The sequence below is a fragment of the Tursiops truncatus genome, chromosome 6 (assembly GCF_011762595.2).
Source record: "Tursiops truncatus isolate mTurTru1 chromosome 6, mTurTru1.mat.Y, whole genome shotgun sequence".
NCBI classification, from domain to species: Eukaryota; Metazoa; Chordata; class Mammalia; order Artiodactyla; family Delphinidae; genus Tursiops; species Tursiops truncatus.
The window spans coordinates 4996598-5015999 of NC_047039.1; the positions used below are offsets into that span (position 1 = coordinate 4996598).

General features: G+C 39.8%; 1 protein-coding gene across 1 annotated transcript in view; it reads left to right on the forward strand.

Moving 5' to 3' along the window:
* Positions 1-11297: 11297 nt before the first annotated feature.
* Positions 11298-19402, forward strand: part of GALNTL6 (polypeptide N-acetylgalactosaminyltransferase like 6) — a 1145577-nt gene continuing 1137472 nt past the window's right edge. The window contains exon 1 of the mRNA XM_033857546.2: positions 11298-11435. Within this exon, the coding sequence (XP_033713437.1) occupies positions 11298-11435 (138 nt within the window). The remainder of the gene's footprint in view (positions 11436-19402) is intronic.

Genomic DNA, 19402 nt, shown 5'->3' on the forward strand with positions numbered 1-19402 from the left:
CTCCTAGGCTAGTTGCTTCTAGATGGTGCGGTAGGTAACAGGCTAGGTGGACCACGTGGTCATGCAGTCGTTGCCACTCTCCTTCTGTTTAAGGTGGGTCTCTAGCACCAACAGGATGCTCTGTGGGATGATGTGTTGATAGACTGAATACTTAGTGTGGCTGCCCTGTAAACCCTTGGCTACAAGTGCTGGTTGAGCTGCTAAAGGCGAGAAAGGCAAACTCGTATTTGGATTGATTCCAGTCAAAATGAACTGCTGCTCCTTTCAGGGTGGATGGATTCCAATATAATAAACTTACTCCTCAGTCCTTGCTGCTGGTAGGTTGGACGTTTGGCAGTGACAGGAGCTAGTTCAACATGACCGAAAGGAAGTTCAGGCAGTTAAGCTCATGCATAGACTCCATTCCTGCACCATAGTTACTTCATTCCTCATTACGCCAATGCTGGGATCACCACACTTGGTGACTGACATCAACTGGTCAGGTCTTTGGATCTGCTTGTATGGTAGCTGTGCCATAGTGGATGCTTTCCGATGGGCATTGATGTGCTGCACAAATATATTCACATTTTCTTCCACTCATTGGTCCATCCAGATGTCTCCTATCTAGAGCTGTCTGTCCCAATGCATCCACCTGATTAAAGATCACATATTATGATCTCTAATATGAGGACACATTTATCTACTCTACAAAAATTATTTTGATATATTTATAAAAATAAGTGAATTAATTTACTCTCAATCAAATTAAAAGATACTGAAAATGTTATCAAATACGTTATGTAGACTCTATGGGTGATCTTTACTAAACAGAACATCATCAAATATGGAAAACGCTGTCATGTGGAAAAGGAATTGGACGGACACTGGCTGGGCACTAGGCATAGAACCAGGACCAATGTCCAGGGAGACAGATTTTATCTCAATACAGGGAACAGTTTTGCAGCTGAGTCATATGGGATGGGGTTGGTATAGGGGAGGTAAGTCATTCTGATATTATAAGTCTTTTAGCAAAACTCTGACAAGCTCTTTGAGTACATAGTTGTGGTGCAAGCTGCAGGATCCTATTTGGGGTAAGACATATTTGAGGATACTTCCAACACTGAGATTATAGAAATCTAATAATTCTCCACAGGCAACGATAATATTCAGATACACCTTCATTTATATGTTCATTCGTTCAAAAACTAGGTATTGAGCATGTACAGCATGTTAGGGATGACGTATTTTCTTGGCTTTGTTTCCTTGGATGAGCAGGATAGAAAAGTAGCCACTTTTTTGGAAATACATCCTATTTTCAAGTACCAAAGAGAATTTGGACCTGCAGTGTTAAAATTGTACAAATGTTTGCATTCAAGCATACATGCAAAGGTAATGTTTTTAAATAAGTATTTCCGTTTCTTTACATGAGATGAAAGCGTGGATATTTGATAACAAAATAAATTTGTTTAAAGTTTAGATATTAGAGAAAACTGATTAATGAAAAGTGTTCTTATTTTAACTTGATGAGTTCAGCTCATGACAAGGTATACAGGGGGCATGGCTCAGTGTACAGAGAGCACAGTTTCTAGCATTTACTTGCAGCCTTGTCCTCAGCAGTTTTATGACATAATGCTGCTATTTTGGTATGCTTCATGGAATTGCAACAGACAAATCCAGTTTTGAATTCTTGCAAGCAATTCCCAATGAAGCCCTGGAGAAAAAAACAGTAGTTCTTTCTCTTTTTTTTTTTTGTGGTACGCGGGCCTCTCACTGTTGTGGCCTCTCCCGTTGCGGAGCACAGGCTCCGGACACGCAGACTCAGTGGCCATGGCTCACGCGCCCAGCCACTCCGCGGCATGTGGGATCTTCCCGGACCGGGGCATGAACCCGTGTCCCCTGCATGGGCAGGCGGACTCTCAACCACTGCACCACCAGGGAAGTCCACCAGTAGTTCTTAAAACCTCCATTATCAAAAATTCTATCTACCTATCTATCTATCTATCCATCTATCTATTTGATTGACAGATATAAACATTTATGATCCCTGTTTAATACAATGTCCAAGTTTCTTTCCTGAAACTACTTTTGAAGTTTTCACTAAGGAATGGGAAACATTAATTTGAAAGCTTACCTCATAGTATTGTAGAAAGAAAATATTATTTAGAAAATATTATTTATAATATATCTAAATATATTTAGAATATAGCCTAGATTTTTAATTTAATCAGAATTATGTCTATTTTACCAAAGGTTAAAAAATCAATTAATTTCAGTAAAATACTCGTGCTTTTGTTTTAATATAGTGAGCTCAGATGTTAGAATCAGAGACACTTATTCAGTTCCTAGATTTGTCACGTATTAGTTGAATGACTTTTTGTAATTTCCCTTACCTTTCTGTGCTTTGGTTACCTTATCTTTAAAATGAGAATAATTCTTACTAAAAGTGTAGATAAAACAAAGGTTTTGTTAGGATTAAATTAGATAATAAATGTAAAATATGCTGTACAGTGTGCCTGACACATAAAGAGCACTTAACAAACAGGATTATTGATAGTATAATACAGTGTTACTACTAAAACTTTAATCATTAACTGCTTAGCAGTGCTCTAAAAGAGTTCTCTGTTTTCATCTTAATACTGTGAAGTTTAGCCTGAATCAAATATCACCAACAGATTTGATTTGGGAGAATTCCTCTTCTCTATGTTGGGGAGTAGACTGTTGAATTAAATGCAGTTCTTTCTGTGACTTACTAAGAAAATAGAAACATCATGATAAGAGATTAACTAATGAATGAGATCCCATTCTGTGTATGCTTATGTTGATTCTGTTTTCCCTATGTAAATGAAACTTTATATTAGGAAAATTCTTAACATTTCAGAAAACATCTTCATCTGTTTTGATCGTCACAATAACCCTTGAAATACTATAAATTTCTGATTCCACAGTTTCGTAAGATGGCACTCAAGATACTTCAAAGTCTTTCCTGGTTATTCAGATGGTGAATAATGGAAGTGGGGTTTGAACACAGATTGTTTTGTCCTCTGCGTTCTTTTCACTACCGCCAAAATATCTCTTAGAGCTTCTCCAAAGGGGATCTCAAAGATATATTCACTAGAGGTGAAATCACAGATCTCAACTGGTGTGGTTACAAATAATTTAGGGTACCAGAATTGTTGATGTAATTCATAAACTTACCAGACCTAATTAACATGAGCTCTCCTTTACTTTGATTTTTTTTTTTTGGATACATGATAAATATAATCAGAACTGAAATGTTCAGACAGAATCATATAATAAATAGGGAAAAATGAAGAATGGCTCCTGAATAGAATTAGACAGTGATATGCAGTGATGATTTTATAAAAGATATAAAGGAGTTAAAGATACGTTGCATGTGGATTTGCATTGTCCCTGGTTACCGTCTCTTTCTCTCTCTCTCGATCAATCCTCACCAATACTTCAGTATATCTGTTTATTTGCAATAATAGCTGTCTCTTAGAGACAATGATAAGACATTAAGACTTTTAGAGACAATGTTAAGAAACAATGTTATTATATGGTTGTGAGTGTGTGTATCCAGTTAAATTAGATCCTCAAAGACTTCTAGAGGATAAGGGGGCAGGAATGCATGAGACCTGAAATCTTGCAAGACTTAGATTTGTTTGGTTGATATAAAGATGGCCCAGCACGAGTTTTGGGAGAAGTAAGTTCTCAATAAAATGTGTTGAGCAGAGTAATGAGTGGCTACTATCAACCCTCAAGGTGGTCAGACAGGTTCAGAGGCAAGGATGGCTGACCCACTGACTTTTTTTTAATGTTCCCATTAAAAGTTTGAGAGGCTTATATGCAGTGACTTTAAGATCCATCGTGTCTTACAATAAGGAAGAAAATAATTCAAATTCTCATAAACTAGTGGTGTTTGGAATCTTTTCATTTTTCTTTCGATAATTACTTTAAGATAAATGTACTTGCAGAGCACAAAATTAAATACCTTCCTTCCTCTGGTCATTAAATGATTAATGGAATTACATTAATTAAAGCTTTATTATCAGATATTCCGCAGACTCATCTTTTCTTGTGTCTAAACTGCCGCTTTGGGCTGCACTTGATTCTGCTACCTTTGCTACCTCCTCATGGGATCAGGAAATTTGACAACTGCTAAATCCAGTGATGGTTTTCGCAACTTCATCTTTTTTGACTCATCAGTTTCATTTGATGGAGAGGACCACTGCCTCCTCTTTGAAACAGTTTCTTCCTTTGGCTTTCTTGGTTTCTCTCAAACCAAACTGAACACTATCTCTCAAGGTCTTTTGCTGGTTTCTCTTAATCTCCCCAAGCTTTTATTGTTGGAACACCTTTGTTCTATTATCTGCCTGCATTCACTCTCTTGATAATCTCATAACATTTTGTGGCCTTAAATACTCTCAGGACTTCTAGATTTACGTGTCCAACGTAGATTCCACACCCCTCTGCCCCAGTCAAGTTCCAAGTCTTATATCCAAACATCTGTTCCCCATTTCTGCCATTAGCCATCTCAGTTCATTAAGTCCAACCAGATACCTGGTCTTCTCCCTAGAGCCTGTTTCTCTCAGGGTCTTCCTATCTCAGTAAAAGATAGACCCAGTTCTGCAAGAGCTTAGACCAATAACTTGGAGTTTCTTGGGCTCTCTTTTCCCCCACACACTCCATGTTAGTTCCAATACCTATTCAGCATAGTTTTATAGTGAGAATATTCCAAGTGTAAGTACTTTTCATCATCTCCGCTGCTCTTGTCCTGATACCAGACACCCCCGTTGGATTGCAACAACTAGTCTGTTCCTCCTATCTACTGTATCATCTATTTCAGCAGCTCGGATGGTCTTGTTAAAAAGTGAGTCAGGTCGGGTTAATCTCTACTCTAGTCCCTTCCGTGACTTCCCACCTCAGACGAAAAGCCAACATTCTGCTATAGATTTAATTCTCTACACTAGGTCGTAATATCCGCTCTGGCCCCCAATTCACTCCTCAAGCTCCATCCCCTCCCTTTCTGCAGGCTGTTCCAGGTGCACTGCCTTCCTTGCTGTTCTCAAACATCCCAGACAAACTCCCACCAATGGGCTTGCCGTTCCCCTACCTGGAATTCCATCTCCTGTGATACCCAGAGTTCACGTCCTTGCTTCCTTCAATATTTGTCCAAATGTTACTCACTCAGCAGGGACTTTCCCATATGCTTTATTTGACATTGTATCTCCCCCCCCTCCTGGCATTCCCAACTCCTCTCCCCTGCCTTACTTTTCTCCATGTCTTAATTTTTAGTCATCAGCCTCTACACTTGACTTGCTTCTGCTGTCGATTGTCTGAAGGCAGAGATGTTTGTCATTTCAAGTATTCAGTATATGTCTGTTAGTTGATATTAGTATACCTCAAAAGGTAATCATGTTTAAAAATATTAAATTCATTTATTTCATATCCACAAATTTTGTGTCATAAAAATTTAACTTATATTCAATATATAATATGTGTATGACCTTCATTATTTTCTGTTTCTCAGAAAAGAAAGAAAACTGGAACATGGCAAATACCATTCAGTGGCTCCTTAAGCATGTTTCACTGGCTTCACTTACATTAATTGTATCTTTTTAAAATTTTCATTGATGATATTTTGTCTTGAGCTATTATGAAAAATCTTTCCTTCAAATTTAATATTAACTTTATTACCACTTGACTTCATCATTCCAAACATAATTTAGACTTTTCACTGAAATAAATAGATGTTGTTCATTTATTCCGCACAAATATTTTAAAGACATAATATGGGTCAAATACTCTTTTTAAAAAGGTGCAAGGCACAAATATTGTGTACGAGAAGATAAAGGTCAAATCTAAGGTAGAAATCTGATATGTGACCTATATAAAATTATAATCACACAAACTAAAAATATAGTTACATTTATGTAACATGTAAAGTATAAAGGAATAGTTGATTATGTAATTTTACTTTCTGCACAAGCTTCTTTTTTACAGTCCCCCAAAAAACATGAACAAAGCAGCTTCAAGTTTATAAAAACTAGACGATCATTCCTTCCAAACTCAGTGTTTTTGTTTAGCTCCTCTAATCTTCCACAGAAGTAAAAGTAGAATAAACGAGAGAGAGAGAGGAAGGAAGGAAGGAAGGAAGGAAGGAAGGAAGGAAGGAAGGAAGGAAGGAATAGGGAAAGAAAGGAATAACATTTTTTTGGTCAGGAAAACAAGGTAAATATGGTATACTGGTTAAGATCTTGGAATCTGGAGCAAAATACCTGGGTTTTAATCCCTGCCCTCCCACTTACTTACCATCTTTTTGGCTTAGTTTTCTAAGCTATTAAGTAGAGACAGTAATAGAACCTACAGAATAGAATACTTAATAAGATTAACTGACATAATGCTTCAGAAATGCTGGTATAAATGTCTGCATTATAGTAAATGCTAAATAAATATTTGGTAATTAAATGTGTAGGGAAAGAAAATATATTTGAGTAAAGGTATATTCTGTTGGCAGAGGAAGAAGTATATTTAGAGGTAAATTTGATGACTAAGACTTTAAATACTGTAAAGAACTTGTGTAGTTTGAAAATGTTTAGGCCTAGAAGAAATAAGCTCCTTTTGCTTTTTCTTTTAGCATTTGTCACTTTTTAATTTGTACCACACTTAATTGCAAACACTTCTTAACTCCTTTCTGGTGCTGAAAACTCTGTGAGAATGTTCACCTCTATATCCTCTGCCCAACATCACTTGAATATATATAGAAATTGACTAGGGTTTTTTGGTGAAGAATGTCAGTGATGATAGAGACTGGAAAATGTCGCATTTTAATATTTATCTTAACCCTTATTTCTTTTTATTGTGTAATGGCAAACGCTGAAATTCCAGAAAAATAAATTGAAGAAGATTCCTGTAATATGTGTCTTAATATAATCACACAAAATGAATAGTATAATTTAAATTTACTTTTATTATAATTACTATTAAGATAGTCACTTTCCAGTTTTTACTGGAGGATCTTTTTTTTTTCCCAAAAAACTGAGGTAACTTAGCCAAAGGTATACTAATAACAAAGTATCCTAATTGTTTACTCAGAGGGAAAAAATTCAATATTTTTATATTGCAGATATCATTATTGGATAAAATAACAGAATATTTCTCAGTTTCTAGACACATTACCTTTATGCTCTAGAGTCTGTGCCTTCTGATAAAAGCTTGGAAAAACTCAGATCTAAATAAACTCAAACCATATTAAGACCCTAGGTAAAACTAGATATTGTTTCACTGATAAATTTCAACATCACCTCTTAAAAATGTAGATAATATACTATCGTAGGACCTTAAAATCAATTATTTTTAATCTTCTCTTACATCGTTATTATAACATGTTGTTATATTTATTAACAAATGCTTATTTGTGAATCTATAGTGTTCAGGTAAAAACACAGAGATTGTTGATGACCTTTCTTTGGTTTATGAAACGAGACATTCACCAGGCTTATCGTTTTCAGATGTAAAGCATTAAACTAATAAATGTGAAAAAAAATTGTTAATATGGCCAAATCATGAGCAAATGTTTTTCTTTCAAGTTCAGTTACTACTGACCGCCCCAAATGATCTTCAGCTGACAGTGTCAAGTGCCGGACACATGGGGGCGCCATCTGGGCCCAATGTTTTGACCTCATCAGCCCCCAGCCCCAGGCCACATCTCATAAAGCAGAACCACCTAGCTGAGCCTATGCAAACGCGTGGAATCTTGAGAGATAGTCAAATATTTAAGTCACCAAATTTTAGAGCAGAGCTTAACTAAAGCAACAGCCTCCTGCATTTTTCAAGGTAGGGCTTAAACCTGGCTCAAGTGAAAGTTAATGCAAACACCTGAGCTTAGGCACTTCATTACAGTTGCCTTCATGTTACATTATCAACTAGATGGTAAGTTATTCAAGGTCCCAGTTATTGCTTTATTTTCTTTTCTCCATGTGTCCCCGTAGGTTTTAACACAGTGCTAGGCACATGGTACTTTGATACCCTGAGTTTGCCCATTGAGTCATAACAGAATGGAGGAGCTAACGGGGGCAAAAAGGGGGTCTCTGGTTATAGGACAAATTTTAAAGATAGAAGGATTTTGATTAAATCAATATTAATAACCAATTTTAAAAGAATATGTCTGTTTTATTTATATTGGTATTTAATCTGGATTAGCTGAACAAAGGAATTAGCAGTCACTTAGAGGGTTTTTTTTTGTTTGTAAAACCTAAAATATCAATTTTAGTTGGAAGCCTTGTCATCTGTGAGAAATTTACATGTGGAATCATGAAAGAGGTAATAACTAACTAACTAAACAAATAAATAAAACGAGGGGTGGGGGAATGATTGTCTAGAGCTACACTGTAAAAGCAGGGGTGAACATAATAATTTTCTGCCTCCAGTCTCTGCCATGTGTTCTGCATGTACTTCCTGTGGGAAGTAACAGTTATACCCATTCACTGTAAGTAACCATGTGCCGGGAGTGGGTACTGTTTGCAGGACTGTTCACTAGTGTAACAATAATGAAGCACAAGTCAGAATCCTGGATTTAGCAACCAGCATGATGTGTCTGTTTGTGATCAGGACTTGTGTTTTTGTCTGTGTGCTTGTTTGGTTTTGGTATAAAGAAACTGATATTATTTAAAATGTGAGGGATTTTTAATTTTCTAAGTCCAAGGGCATTTTTGAGTTCTTTTACTTTTTAATTGTTAATAACTCTATCTCCAAGACAGAAAATATCCAAAATACTTAAATAGTCCTCCAGAATCTTTTCTTTCAGGACCCATCATCCCAGCAGACCTCTCCCTGCTATGTTGCTTCCCAGAATTCATAGTTCCATGCTTCAGAATTGCACTTGTTAAAAGAGAAAAAGGTTAGAAAATGCAGGGTATAAAAGGGAGTGTGTGTGTGTGTGGGGGGGGGGGTGTGAAGAATTAAATCCCTTGCTCTCCAGATTCCAAAGTGGCACTTGTGTAAAATGAAAATGTAACTGGTCTTTACGTAAATGACATATTCAGACATATTTATTAAATGTGTTTATATACTCTTTTGAAATGCAAGTAATTCACGGAAACAAATTTGCAGCACAAAGCTTTATTCATGCAGTCAGTCAATAGGTACTGTTCAGATACACTTTAAAATTATAATGTGAGGAGCTGAAAGCGTAACTTTACACCCACATACATCTACGTCTTTATCAAGTGAGACAGGAGAGAGAAGTGGGAGGGAGAGGGAGGGAAGGAGATGCAGGAAAGGAGAGAGGGAGAAAATACCGTTCTGGACCCACCTTCTCATCCCCCCCAAGCATGTGGGCATCACATCTAGTTGTAACAAAGAGATGACCGTGGCGTTTGCTTTCGGTTCCGCACAGGCGGACACAGCGCGCGCTGCGTGCGTGTCTGTCGTCTCCTCCAGGTCCCCCTTCCGTCCGGTGTTAGGAGCCCGGGAGTCCCCCTGCTCCGTGCCAGGCCCGCAGGTTCCTTGGAGACGCGGCCACAGGTTCGTGCGTGTGCGGTCCGGGGCGGTGGTCCATCCCGATGCTGGGGAGAGCATGGAGGCCCTCCTGCCCGAGACGGAGCTCGACCCCGACTCGGCCCATGGACCGTGGCAGGGGTGTGCGAGGTCAGAGGGACAGGCAGCCCCGCGGCGAGCAGGAGCGCGGCGTGCGGTCGCGCGGGCGGGGTGGCACCGCCGATCTCACCCGGCCCGGGCGCTTGCAGACCCAGGTAAGCCGCCCGGGCTCCGCGGTGTCGCTCCGTAAGCCGCTGCCCGAGAGAGTCCGAGCCTCCGCCCGGCCTCGCGTCGCGGTCCCCGTCCTCCTCCCGGTTCAACGCGCACCTGGCCGGGCGGCCGGGGAGCCCCCGGGCGGGACCGCCGGGCTCCGTTTGCCTCCGAGCCCGCCGGCACCCCAGAGGAGCCCGGGGAAACACCGCGAGCAGCCGGCACCCTGTCCCCCTGCGTCTCGGGCCTGGCGCCTTCGGGGTGAGGCGAGCGGGGACGCCGGCCTCCCCGCGGGTCCGAGGTCGCGCGAACGGCCCCGGCGGAGACAGGAGGTCGCGGAGACGAGAGGCTGGAGTCCCGGTCCCGCGGCGGCGTCACCGTCCTCCGCTTCCCGGCGTCACGACGGGCTTATATAGGAGCTGGCAGCTGGGGACTGCCCTCCCCACTCGGCCCGGGCTCCCGCACGTGGCCGGCACAGCCTCGTCCCCGCGCAGGCAGGCGACCAGGCTACGGCGGCGGGAGCAGCGCGCGCCCCTGCCTCCTCGCCCTCCGCGCGCGCGCCCCGCGAGCCCACTCAGCTCGGGCGCCACCCTCCCTCCGCGGCACGGGGAGCGTGAGAGCATCGCCCTCCAGGTGCGGCGATGCTCCTCGGGGCACGTTCCGTCGCCGGGAGAGGATGGTAACGGGAGCGCCGGGGCGTGAGAGCGTCGCCGAGGAGAGGGAGCGATTGATGGGCAGGGCGCGCACTTGGCGGAGGACAGCAGCCCGGGCGCCGGGCGAGCACAGACGGTGCGGCGCCGCCGCCTCCCGGCCGGACTCCACGGACCTCCGGAGCCTCCCGCCCCGGGGCGGCCGGGGCGCCGAGCCGCTGCCCGGGGACGAGGGTGGTCGGCACCGTGCGTGAGCGCCCGGGAGTTCGCGGACCTCGCTCCAAACAGCACTTCTGCCCCGGACCCCACTTCCCCGCCCGGACCCCCGGGAGCCCGCCAGCGCGCTGGCCGCGGAGGGACTTGAACTTGAGTTCAGGTGGGTTATCCCAGGGGGAGCGCAGGAGGAGACGTGCAGGGAAGACGGAAAAGGTGATGTTCAGTGTCAAGAGCGGACCATTTTCTTCCTGCCACTTGCTCGGGCTGAGCCGCTTCCCACGCAGATCTCCTGCTCACCCGCTCCTCGCCAGCCCAGCCCTCCAAACCCCCGTTTTCTTCGTATCCGGCATGCTATTGACCTTTTCATAACTTATGATTAGTCTCTGAAACGATCATATTTACTCCGTTGCTCTTTTAGTGGGAGGTCGATAGGCTGAATGATTTCCCCAGTCAAGTCATTTACTTCTGAGCCAATAGATGATGCCTTCGTCATAGTTTTCTGGGGGGAAAGTAACTCTGCGTTGCTTCTGCAGACGCCCAACTCCCTCTGAATCGTGCACCTTGGTGCTGAGCACACAGCAAAAGTTTTTAGCTTCTCCTCAGTTTCTGGTGCTTCTCAGGGGAGAGGAAAGGACTTTGGCTTTAAACACAAGAGGCGGTCAGGGAACCATCTCCTTTAACTTTTCTTCTGTGTGATCATTTGCGATGAAGAGGAAACAGAAGAGATTTCTGCAGATGACTTTGTTATTCATGGTGGCTGTAATTTTCCTGCCCAGTATCGGTCTCTGGTCGCTGTACAAGGATAAGCACCTGGTGAAATCGACGGAGCCCGGAGAGCAGCAGGTAAGTGCCGCGCTTACCTGGGAAAGATCCCAGGAGGCTGGTGAGGCTGGTGAGGCTGGTGAGGCTGATGAGGTTGCAGCCGCGGCCACAGCTAGCAGGTGTGCGGCATCCTTGGGTTCGCTCCCAAGTCTTTGCAGAGCTGATGTTACAGGACTCCAGACACTTTGGGGTTTAAGCAAGTAGCCGTTTTAAGGTCGCGATCAATGACATGGGAGAAATGCCAAATAAACTAGAAAAGAAGGATGAGAGGCCAAGAGGAAGACATAACCTCTCACCGTTGATCTTTAGGTTGATTTTTGGCTTGAGGTGCATGAAAAGTAACTAACCGTGCTTATTTGTGGGATGTGGGAGAGGGCTTGGTACAAGTTCAGTCTCAGGGAATTGTGTTTGCTTCTCACTGAGTTTGCGTGTCTGTATTAAAGTGAATTGGGCCAGTTAAATCGTGAAACTTGTAAAGGGGTTCTCAAAAACCAAGTTACAGTTTTCTATATTTTTGGTTGTAATTTTTGCTTAGCAACAGCTTTTTGCCCTGTGGAAACGTAAAGTCTCTTTCTCCTTCGCTGTTGCTAAGGTGCGGTGGGGAGGTCTTCAGGCAGTTACTAAGGAGGTCGCTCAGTTTCGCAGTCTGGCGATAAGTTTGTTGCTAAACGCTTACCTTCATGTCCAAAACACCACGTAGTGGATACACACACACACACACACACACACACATAATATGCAGTCCCTTAGTGCGTGCATCGCTCATCATATCTTAGCATGGATCAAAATAACTATCATTCTTAACAATAAAGCAAAATATCCTTCACAAAATGTTGATGAGATTAAATATTGTTGAATTCTTTGTTACTAATACAGTAGTTTCTGCGATTAAACTTTTAACAACAGAGTGAAGCCTTCCTCATGATATGGATGTAACACTTCTTCGGCTGGTCCTGTACATCACCTCGGAATATTAATGTTCTTAATTTCAAGGGTCATCACCCATGTACACTATGTACCTTTCGCACACAGAAGGCGTTTAGGTAGCCCAGTTGTGGACGACAGGGATATTTATTTATGGGAATTAAATATTCGTTCTTATACTTAATAAAGTGGAATTTCTCAGGACTGGAATTCTGAGGGGAAGCGCTGACATGCTTTCATTTCATTGTTGACTTCTGTCATCCTTTCTAATAGGGGTATAACTTTGATTTGAAGTATATTCTGTCATTCCAATAAAAAAAAACGAAGGTGGATACTTTGGATGTGAAACTTTTTTCCCCTATATAGATCATTTATTTCTCCAACCCTTAAGAGAAAGTGAGATTTTGTTAACATTAGTAGTTAATTATTAAAATTACTATTATTAAGATTTCCATTCCAATATTGATAAAATGACAAAAACAAAATGATTTTCCCTTGAATTTTGCTAATTCAATTAACAGTAGCCATCTGGATTATTTGCTGGGATAGCTAACATAAAACACTAATTAATCTTATTAATGAGATATTTACAACTTTCCCACCAGCTCTATTGATTTTGACCCTTAATGAGAAATCTGTTTGTTCAATGGCATAAAAAAAATAAAGTGTGGCAAAACCAACTCTCTGGCTTGTTATTATAATCTCTAAAACAGTTTTCTTGTTTCTGATTCTTTTGTGGTACAAATGATATTTAATATCAGGTGAAAAATCAGTGGGTGTGAAAGGAATGGAGCAGCAAGAGAAGGGGCTGTTTCTCAAAGTTTCATACCTTGAAGAGTGAATACCTGAGATTGATGGGGATCTTGTGGCATTCCAGCTTGAGAGTCCTAGGTAGCAGTTTTAAAACCAAGAATAAACAAAAGGTAGTATGTGCCATAAAATGAATGTTAGTTGCATACTTCAGTATTTTTTAGCCTAAATAATGATTTTAAAACTAATACTTTCTTACAGATACAAAATAAAGTTGAAAAGGTAGAAATCACTCACTGAAAGATGGAATTCATTGTAAAACAGGAAAAGATAAGATTTCATTGGTTTTATTCTATTATTAAATCTAATTGGAAAGAAAATTAGGATATGTTGACATCATTATACAGGTATTGGATAGTAAGTTAAGTCATATATATATATATATATCTGCATATATATGTGGGTGTGTGTGTGTATATATATATACATATATATATATATATGCACTTGACCAAGTAAAATGTGACTTGCAATGAGGAATTAAGCATGCTTAATACTGTGATGTAGTATTTTGCTAATGTGTCTACATTTCAAAGTTAGTAAGTCAGCTAAATACATAAGTTTTCAATTGAAGCATGTAACTTGACTATCGGGTAATGTGTTATTTAAATTTAGTACTTTCTTTTAAAAAGACGTTTTCATGGTTAATTGCTAACTGTCCTTCAAAAACCATCTTTTACTATGTATTATCACCAAGTTGTAAAATGCTATGGGCGGGGATAACGTGCTTATCACTGGCAGTGGTCAGCACTGAAGGAGTCAAAACCAGTCACGTGCCGGAGGAAGAGTCTGGTTTTGCAGCCACTCTGTGGGACAGGGCAGTCCTGGTTCTAAGTGTGGTCCCAGGAGTGGGAAACCTTCACTGTTTTAAACAGTTTAATGTACAGTGGCTTGCAGGAAAATACTTCATGGAAATTCAACATAATGGAATGGCTAATACTTTAAAAATCCCCTTCACTTGTATCTTATCAGAGCACATCACTAATAGTTTGTGTGTCTACTACTCAGTATAAACGGTTTTAGTATATTCTGAGATAAATTAAAGGGAGGTAAAAGAGAAAACAAACATGGATAGACACTGTGTTATTAACTGTCATGGTGTTTAGTATCTCACACGTATTTTCTCAGGTCTTCTATACTATTACAAGTTAATCATTTGTATTTATAGTACTTTCCCACTAAAAGTAATATGTGTAATAATTCCCATGATATTAAAATATTTGCCCCATCTGTGATGCAGGAAAAATATGAAATAAAAACCCCTAAATTGTTCACCTAAAAGGCTTGTTTTTTCCCCCTCACACAACCAATGAGGAGCAAAAAAATAGTTATAATAATGGAATAATTAAGAGGCTAATTTTATGGTTTGGACTCTGCACGATTGGAATCAAGTTGCAGAAGGAAATATTAAGCTCTTAAGAATTTTAAGATTTCTGTGAAAAATTTATAAAAATTATGATTTTATAAAAGACTGTAGAGTTCCTGTTGAGATGTTATTAAATTATCAATCATAATTGTCATGTTATTTTTAGTTGAGTTATATTTGTTGCTTTTTTGTTGTTATTGGGATGATTTAGGTATCTCCTTTATGTGTTTTAGAAATATATACATGTATTAAAAATCATCTGTTGATAATGAATTTGATATTTAGCTGAAATGATCCCTGTATAGTTATTGTATAGTAATTCCTAATTTCATTCTTTCAGACTTTGAATTGCTGCTCTTCTCTGGTTTCAGCTGCAATTGAATTGAAGTTACATATTTAGATCTCAATTAAGCTGTGCCGTAGGATGATGTTAGAGCAAAGCAATATTTTAGAGCAAAACTACTGCATCCAGCATTATTATACCTCTCTTTGTAATCATTTATGCAAGTACAGGTAAATAAAAAGGACCCCAAAACACAATCTTTTCTTAAATACATACATTAAAGAGATCATTTTTTTTAAAAGCAGCTGTAAAGCAGTTCAGCAACTAAGTTGAGATGCAACTCAATTCTCAATACGAGTGCGAGAATAATAATTCAAGAATATTCAGAATATGAAGAGGGTTTTGCAATTTTTGAAATAAAAACAAGGATCGAAATCCCAGAACTTTAAATTACATGTTTTCAGAATTGTTCAGAATGATTTTAGAAGCTTGTGTTTGGCTTGGATTTTTTTACCATATGAAATAAACCAAAAGACAACACTAGACACCCAAGTCACTTTTAAATTGTAGAACCTTCTTATTTCTTTGTCCTTCAGAATTTCTCTTTATAAAACAGGGCTAATCAAGCTTGCATGGTAAGTCCTGAGATCACATCTTGGCTGTGGAAAATAGTGTGATGTAATATTTTGCTTTTAATGAGATCCACAAGTAAACTGTACTTGACCATGTGGGGCTTAACCTCCATTATTTAAAAAACAAAACAAAACAAAACTTTCCTGAGACTCCTCAGCATCTTTGTCCAACTTTTCCAACATCCATCAACACCACACTTGTGAGAGGGAGAATTCATCTTTTTGGCAAGAACTGCTTTCTGTGGCATTTTAAACTTATCTCGTGATGCGAAGATGTCAGATATTTGGAGCCAAGTTTATGCAAACCTTGTCATGCTTTTCTTTGTCACCCTGACCATAAGGCTGCAAGAGTGTCTGTGTTTCTTCTCCAGCAAACATCTTAGTTACTGGAAGAGCTAAAAACAGGAAAAAAAAAAAAAAAAAAAAAAGTAAGGTTTTCACTCCTTCTGCACTCAGGGTGTTGGTACATTGTCCACACACTAGGTGTGAAGTGATGCGTTGGTTTGAGCCATACTGTTCTTAATTAGCTAAGATATAGATTTTAAATTAGGGTGCTGGAGGACCTTTTCTTGAATTTATGGAAAATCCGTCCTGACACACTCCAGGATTGCAACACACAGACCCCCATACCAAGAGCCTTAATTATTGGCTGTGACCTAGTGGGTCTGGACATGATTAGTTCACCACCTTGCCCCGTGGGAGGCAGCATGGAACAGTATCTTATGTTCACAGTCTGTTAAAAAATGAGATAGTTTTTTTTTTTTTTTTCCTCTCTGTTCATTTCTGAACAAGCTGTGCTGAATCAATTAACCTCTTTTACATTTTATTTTTCTATAAGAGAAACCAAATCAGGGGTGGAATATATAGGCAGAAGGGTGAGAAAGTTCTCTGTTTTAGTGTGTAGAGAAGATAATTGAGTTTTGTGTGTGGAAGTTTTGTCAGGAGTCGCCATGACAACCTGTAAGGAAGTTTGCAATGGCGTCTCTCCTTGGAACGTTCTATACAAATGAAAGTCAGCTAAGGTGCACCCAGGATAATCTGAAAGAGAGGAAAAGAGTTCAGATAACTCTTGGTGTAAGTGGCGTGTATCCTCAGGTCAGGAGGTGTTTGGTCCAGCAGCCTCTCATTCTCATTTGCTTGGCTTGCTTATGATGAGGCGATACTTCAGATTCTTAAAACCACCAGACGTGATCACGTTATTCTTCTCCTTCCTTCATTTTTACATATGTGTTTACAAAAGTGCTGTTATAGAGTCAAAGGTGCAAATGTGCAAAGAAATAGGACGTTCTGGAGACCATAACAAAGGTGAAGACAGACTCATAAATGAGGTACTAGCTCTCTTAGGACCTCTGTCCGTCACCCCACAGAGCTAACTATTCCTGAATTAGCTCAAAATTCAGTGGTGATGCTTGAATAGATAACCAAAAAGAACAAATAAGACACGTTCGTGCCGCTGAGAATATGTATTTAGACAGGCACAAAAATATCTGTACTGGTTTTATTTAAAGTTGAAAAGAAGGGGCAGGGCATCCAGAAATGTCAAGAAACATTTGGTGAGGGACCCCACCATCCCCAACTAATATGTTAATGTCTGTTACTACCAACTCCAACATGGTGGCCAGAAAGAGGGTGAAGAAATAAAGATATACCTAGGGTTTAAGGTAAATCACATCAATGTTTTCTTCTACTTTTCTACTTCCAGTTTAGTGGGAAAAAATATGGGCCAGATTGGCAGTATTCTCCAATTAAATGTATTCATTTCACATACTTATTTAGCAACACACATATACATGTACATGCATCCACACACATGGTCTCACTTATGAAGAAAAAATAAATCCACCCAACTGTTTCACTTTCTACAATTTTTTTTTTGTACTTTTGTAACTTCTTGCTTTTTCCATTGCTTTGACTCTGCAAAACAACTGTTCATCAGCTGAGTTTGAAGCTCATTTAAATGTTATTAATTTAATTCTAAGAAAGTATGGAGAGAGAGAAAGACAAGTGCATGTGTCTCTAGAAGTGTGAAAATCACAATAAGGATTTAGCCTGTGAGAGTTGCACAGATTATAAATAGTGCAATTTATTGTTATCCAGTAATATTATCAAGGAAGTTGTGGCTGCCAGAGGCCGGGGTGGTGGCTACCATCTCTCTGTTACAGGGAACGGTGTGCCTCAGTGAGAGCAGAAGAGGTTCATTTCGAATTTACTTAAAGTTCCCAAATCCTCAATGGAATGTTACTTCAGTACTTGAAGTCTAGAAAGCCACAGTCAGGAGATTTTATTATCAGTCATTTTGATCTTTTTTATTATACAGTAAGTTCCCTACATAATGAACCTTCAAGTTCAAACTTTCAAAGATACGAACGTGCACTTGCATGTCCCGTCACGTGAGTTAGCTCACGTGCCTGGTGTACATTGTCACGTGCGCGCATCCTGTACAAGTGGTTGTGCTTTTGTGTACTTTACCATACAGGACTGTATAGAGTGCAGTAGTACAGTATCTTTATTTCTTGCCTGTTCACTCGATGCCAGCCCCAGTGTGCCAGCTGTTGTATTGGACTACTGTACTTTTCAAGGTACTGTACTGTAAGATTAAAAATATTTTATTTTTTGCTTGTTTTTTAAGCATTATTTGTGTGAAAAGTATTATAAACCTATTACAGTACAGTACTATATAGCCGATGGTACTAGTTGGGTACCTAGGCTAACTTTGTTGTACCTACGTTGGACTTCACGAACGCACTCTCGGAGCGGAACTTGTTTGCATGTAGGGGACTTCTTGTAATAAAAGGACCAAATTGTCAGGACTCCCACTCAGGTTTGAGTAAGTTTTTTTTTTTTTTTTCTTTTTCCTTAAATGTGGTATGTCTCCCCAGCAAGAGATCCACTTGAACTTAATGTGAGGAGAAATAGCAGAATTTCCATATTGTCTCGTTCTCTTTTAGTAATTAGGCTGGTTCCAGCATGTAGCACTTTGGGACATTTAGCGAGTTGTGGGTCTTCCTCAGGTCAGTTTTCTCTAAGTCAGATGGATCTGATGATACCATTCTTGTGTTGTTATTTATGGTGAGGATTAAATGCTTTGTATCTTGGACAGCATATAATAAGGGTTAATGAATGTAGATCATTGTTATGCATAGTATAAGTGTTTATAAGCAATCATTGCCTTTAGCAAGGTAATTAGTGTTTGCTTAATAAATATTTACAGATGGTTTCTCTTTGCAAGGCAATGTCAAGGCAGCCCAGCAGAGCAATGAATGTGGTACAGGACTTGCCATGGGATGTTAAATCTGGCGGAGAGGACTGTTGAAGAAACAAATAAATAGGGTCTAGAAAGTAAAAGGGCTTTTTTTTCCCCATAATTTTTTGGCCCAGTATTTAAGGACAAGTTGTTAATTTTATTTTACATATAATCATTCATTGCAAAAAAAACTGATTTTTTTTGGTATATTGTATTGAACATTTTTCTAAAATCGACGCTTTTAATAAAAGAGGAAAAACACTGTGATATTTCTGTAGTGACCACCCTGACTTGCTATAACAAATAAAGTCCATGGCTCACATATAGGCATTTTTTCCCCTACATTAATTACAAGTCAGAGTCTGAGAACTTAAACTTTTGTTGTTTAAGTCTTGGTTATCAGAGGCACTGAATAATTCTGAAGACAAAAATTAAAAAGCTGAGTGGAAACGATTGTTAACTACTTCAGTAACTAGGAAGCTCTTTATAGGGTAACTGTTTCCTTCAGTAGAGTTAGGGGGATACAGAAAAAGCATATGGTGTTGTACCCATTCTTAATTTTCTCACTAGTGAATTAGAGAGATACAATTGATATTCATGAAACAAAGAAACAAGCAGTACACAGGAGCATTTTCTGTGTGTGTGCTGGGCTTTTAGAAAAGGAAGAGAGTGATCTGAACTCCTGCAGGCCTTCATTCCTACAGGGTTGAGCCCTGTCTTGTTATGAAA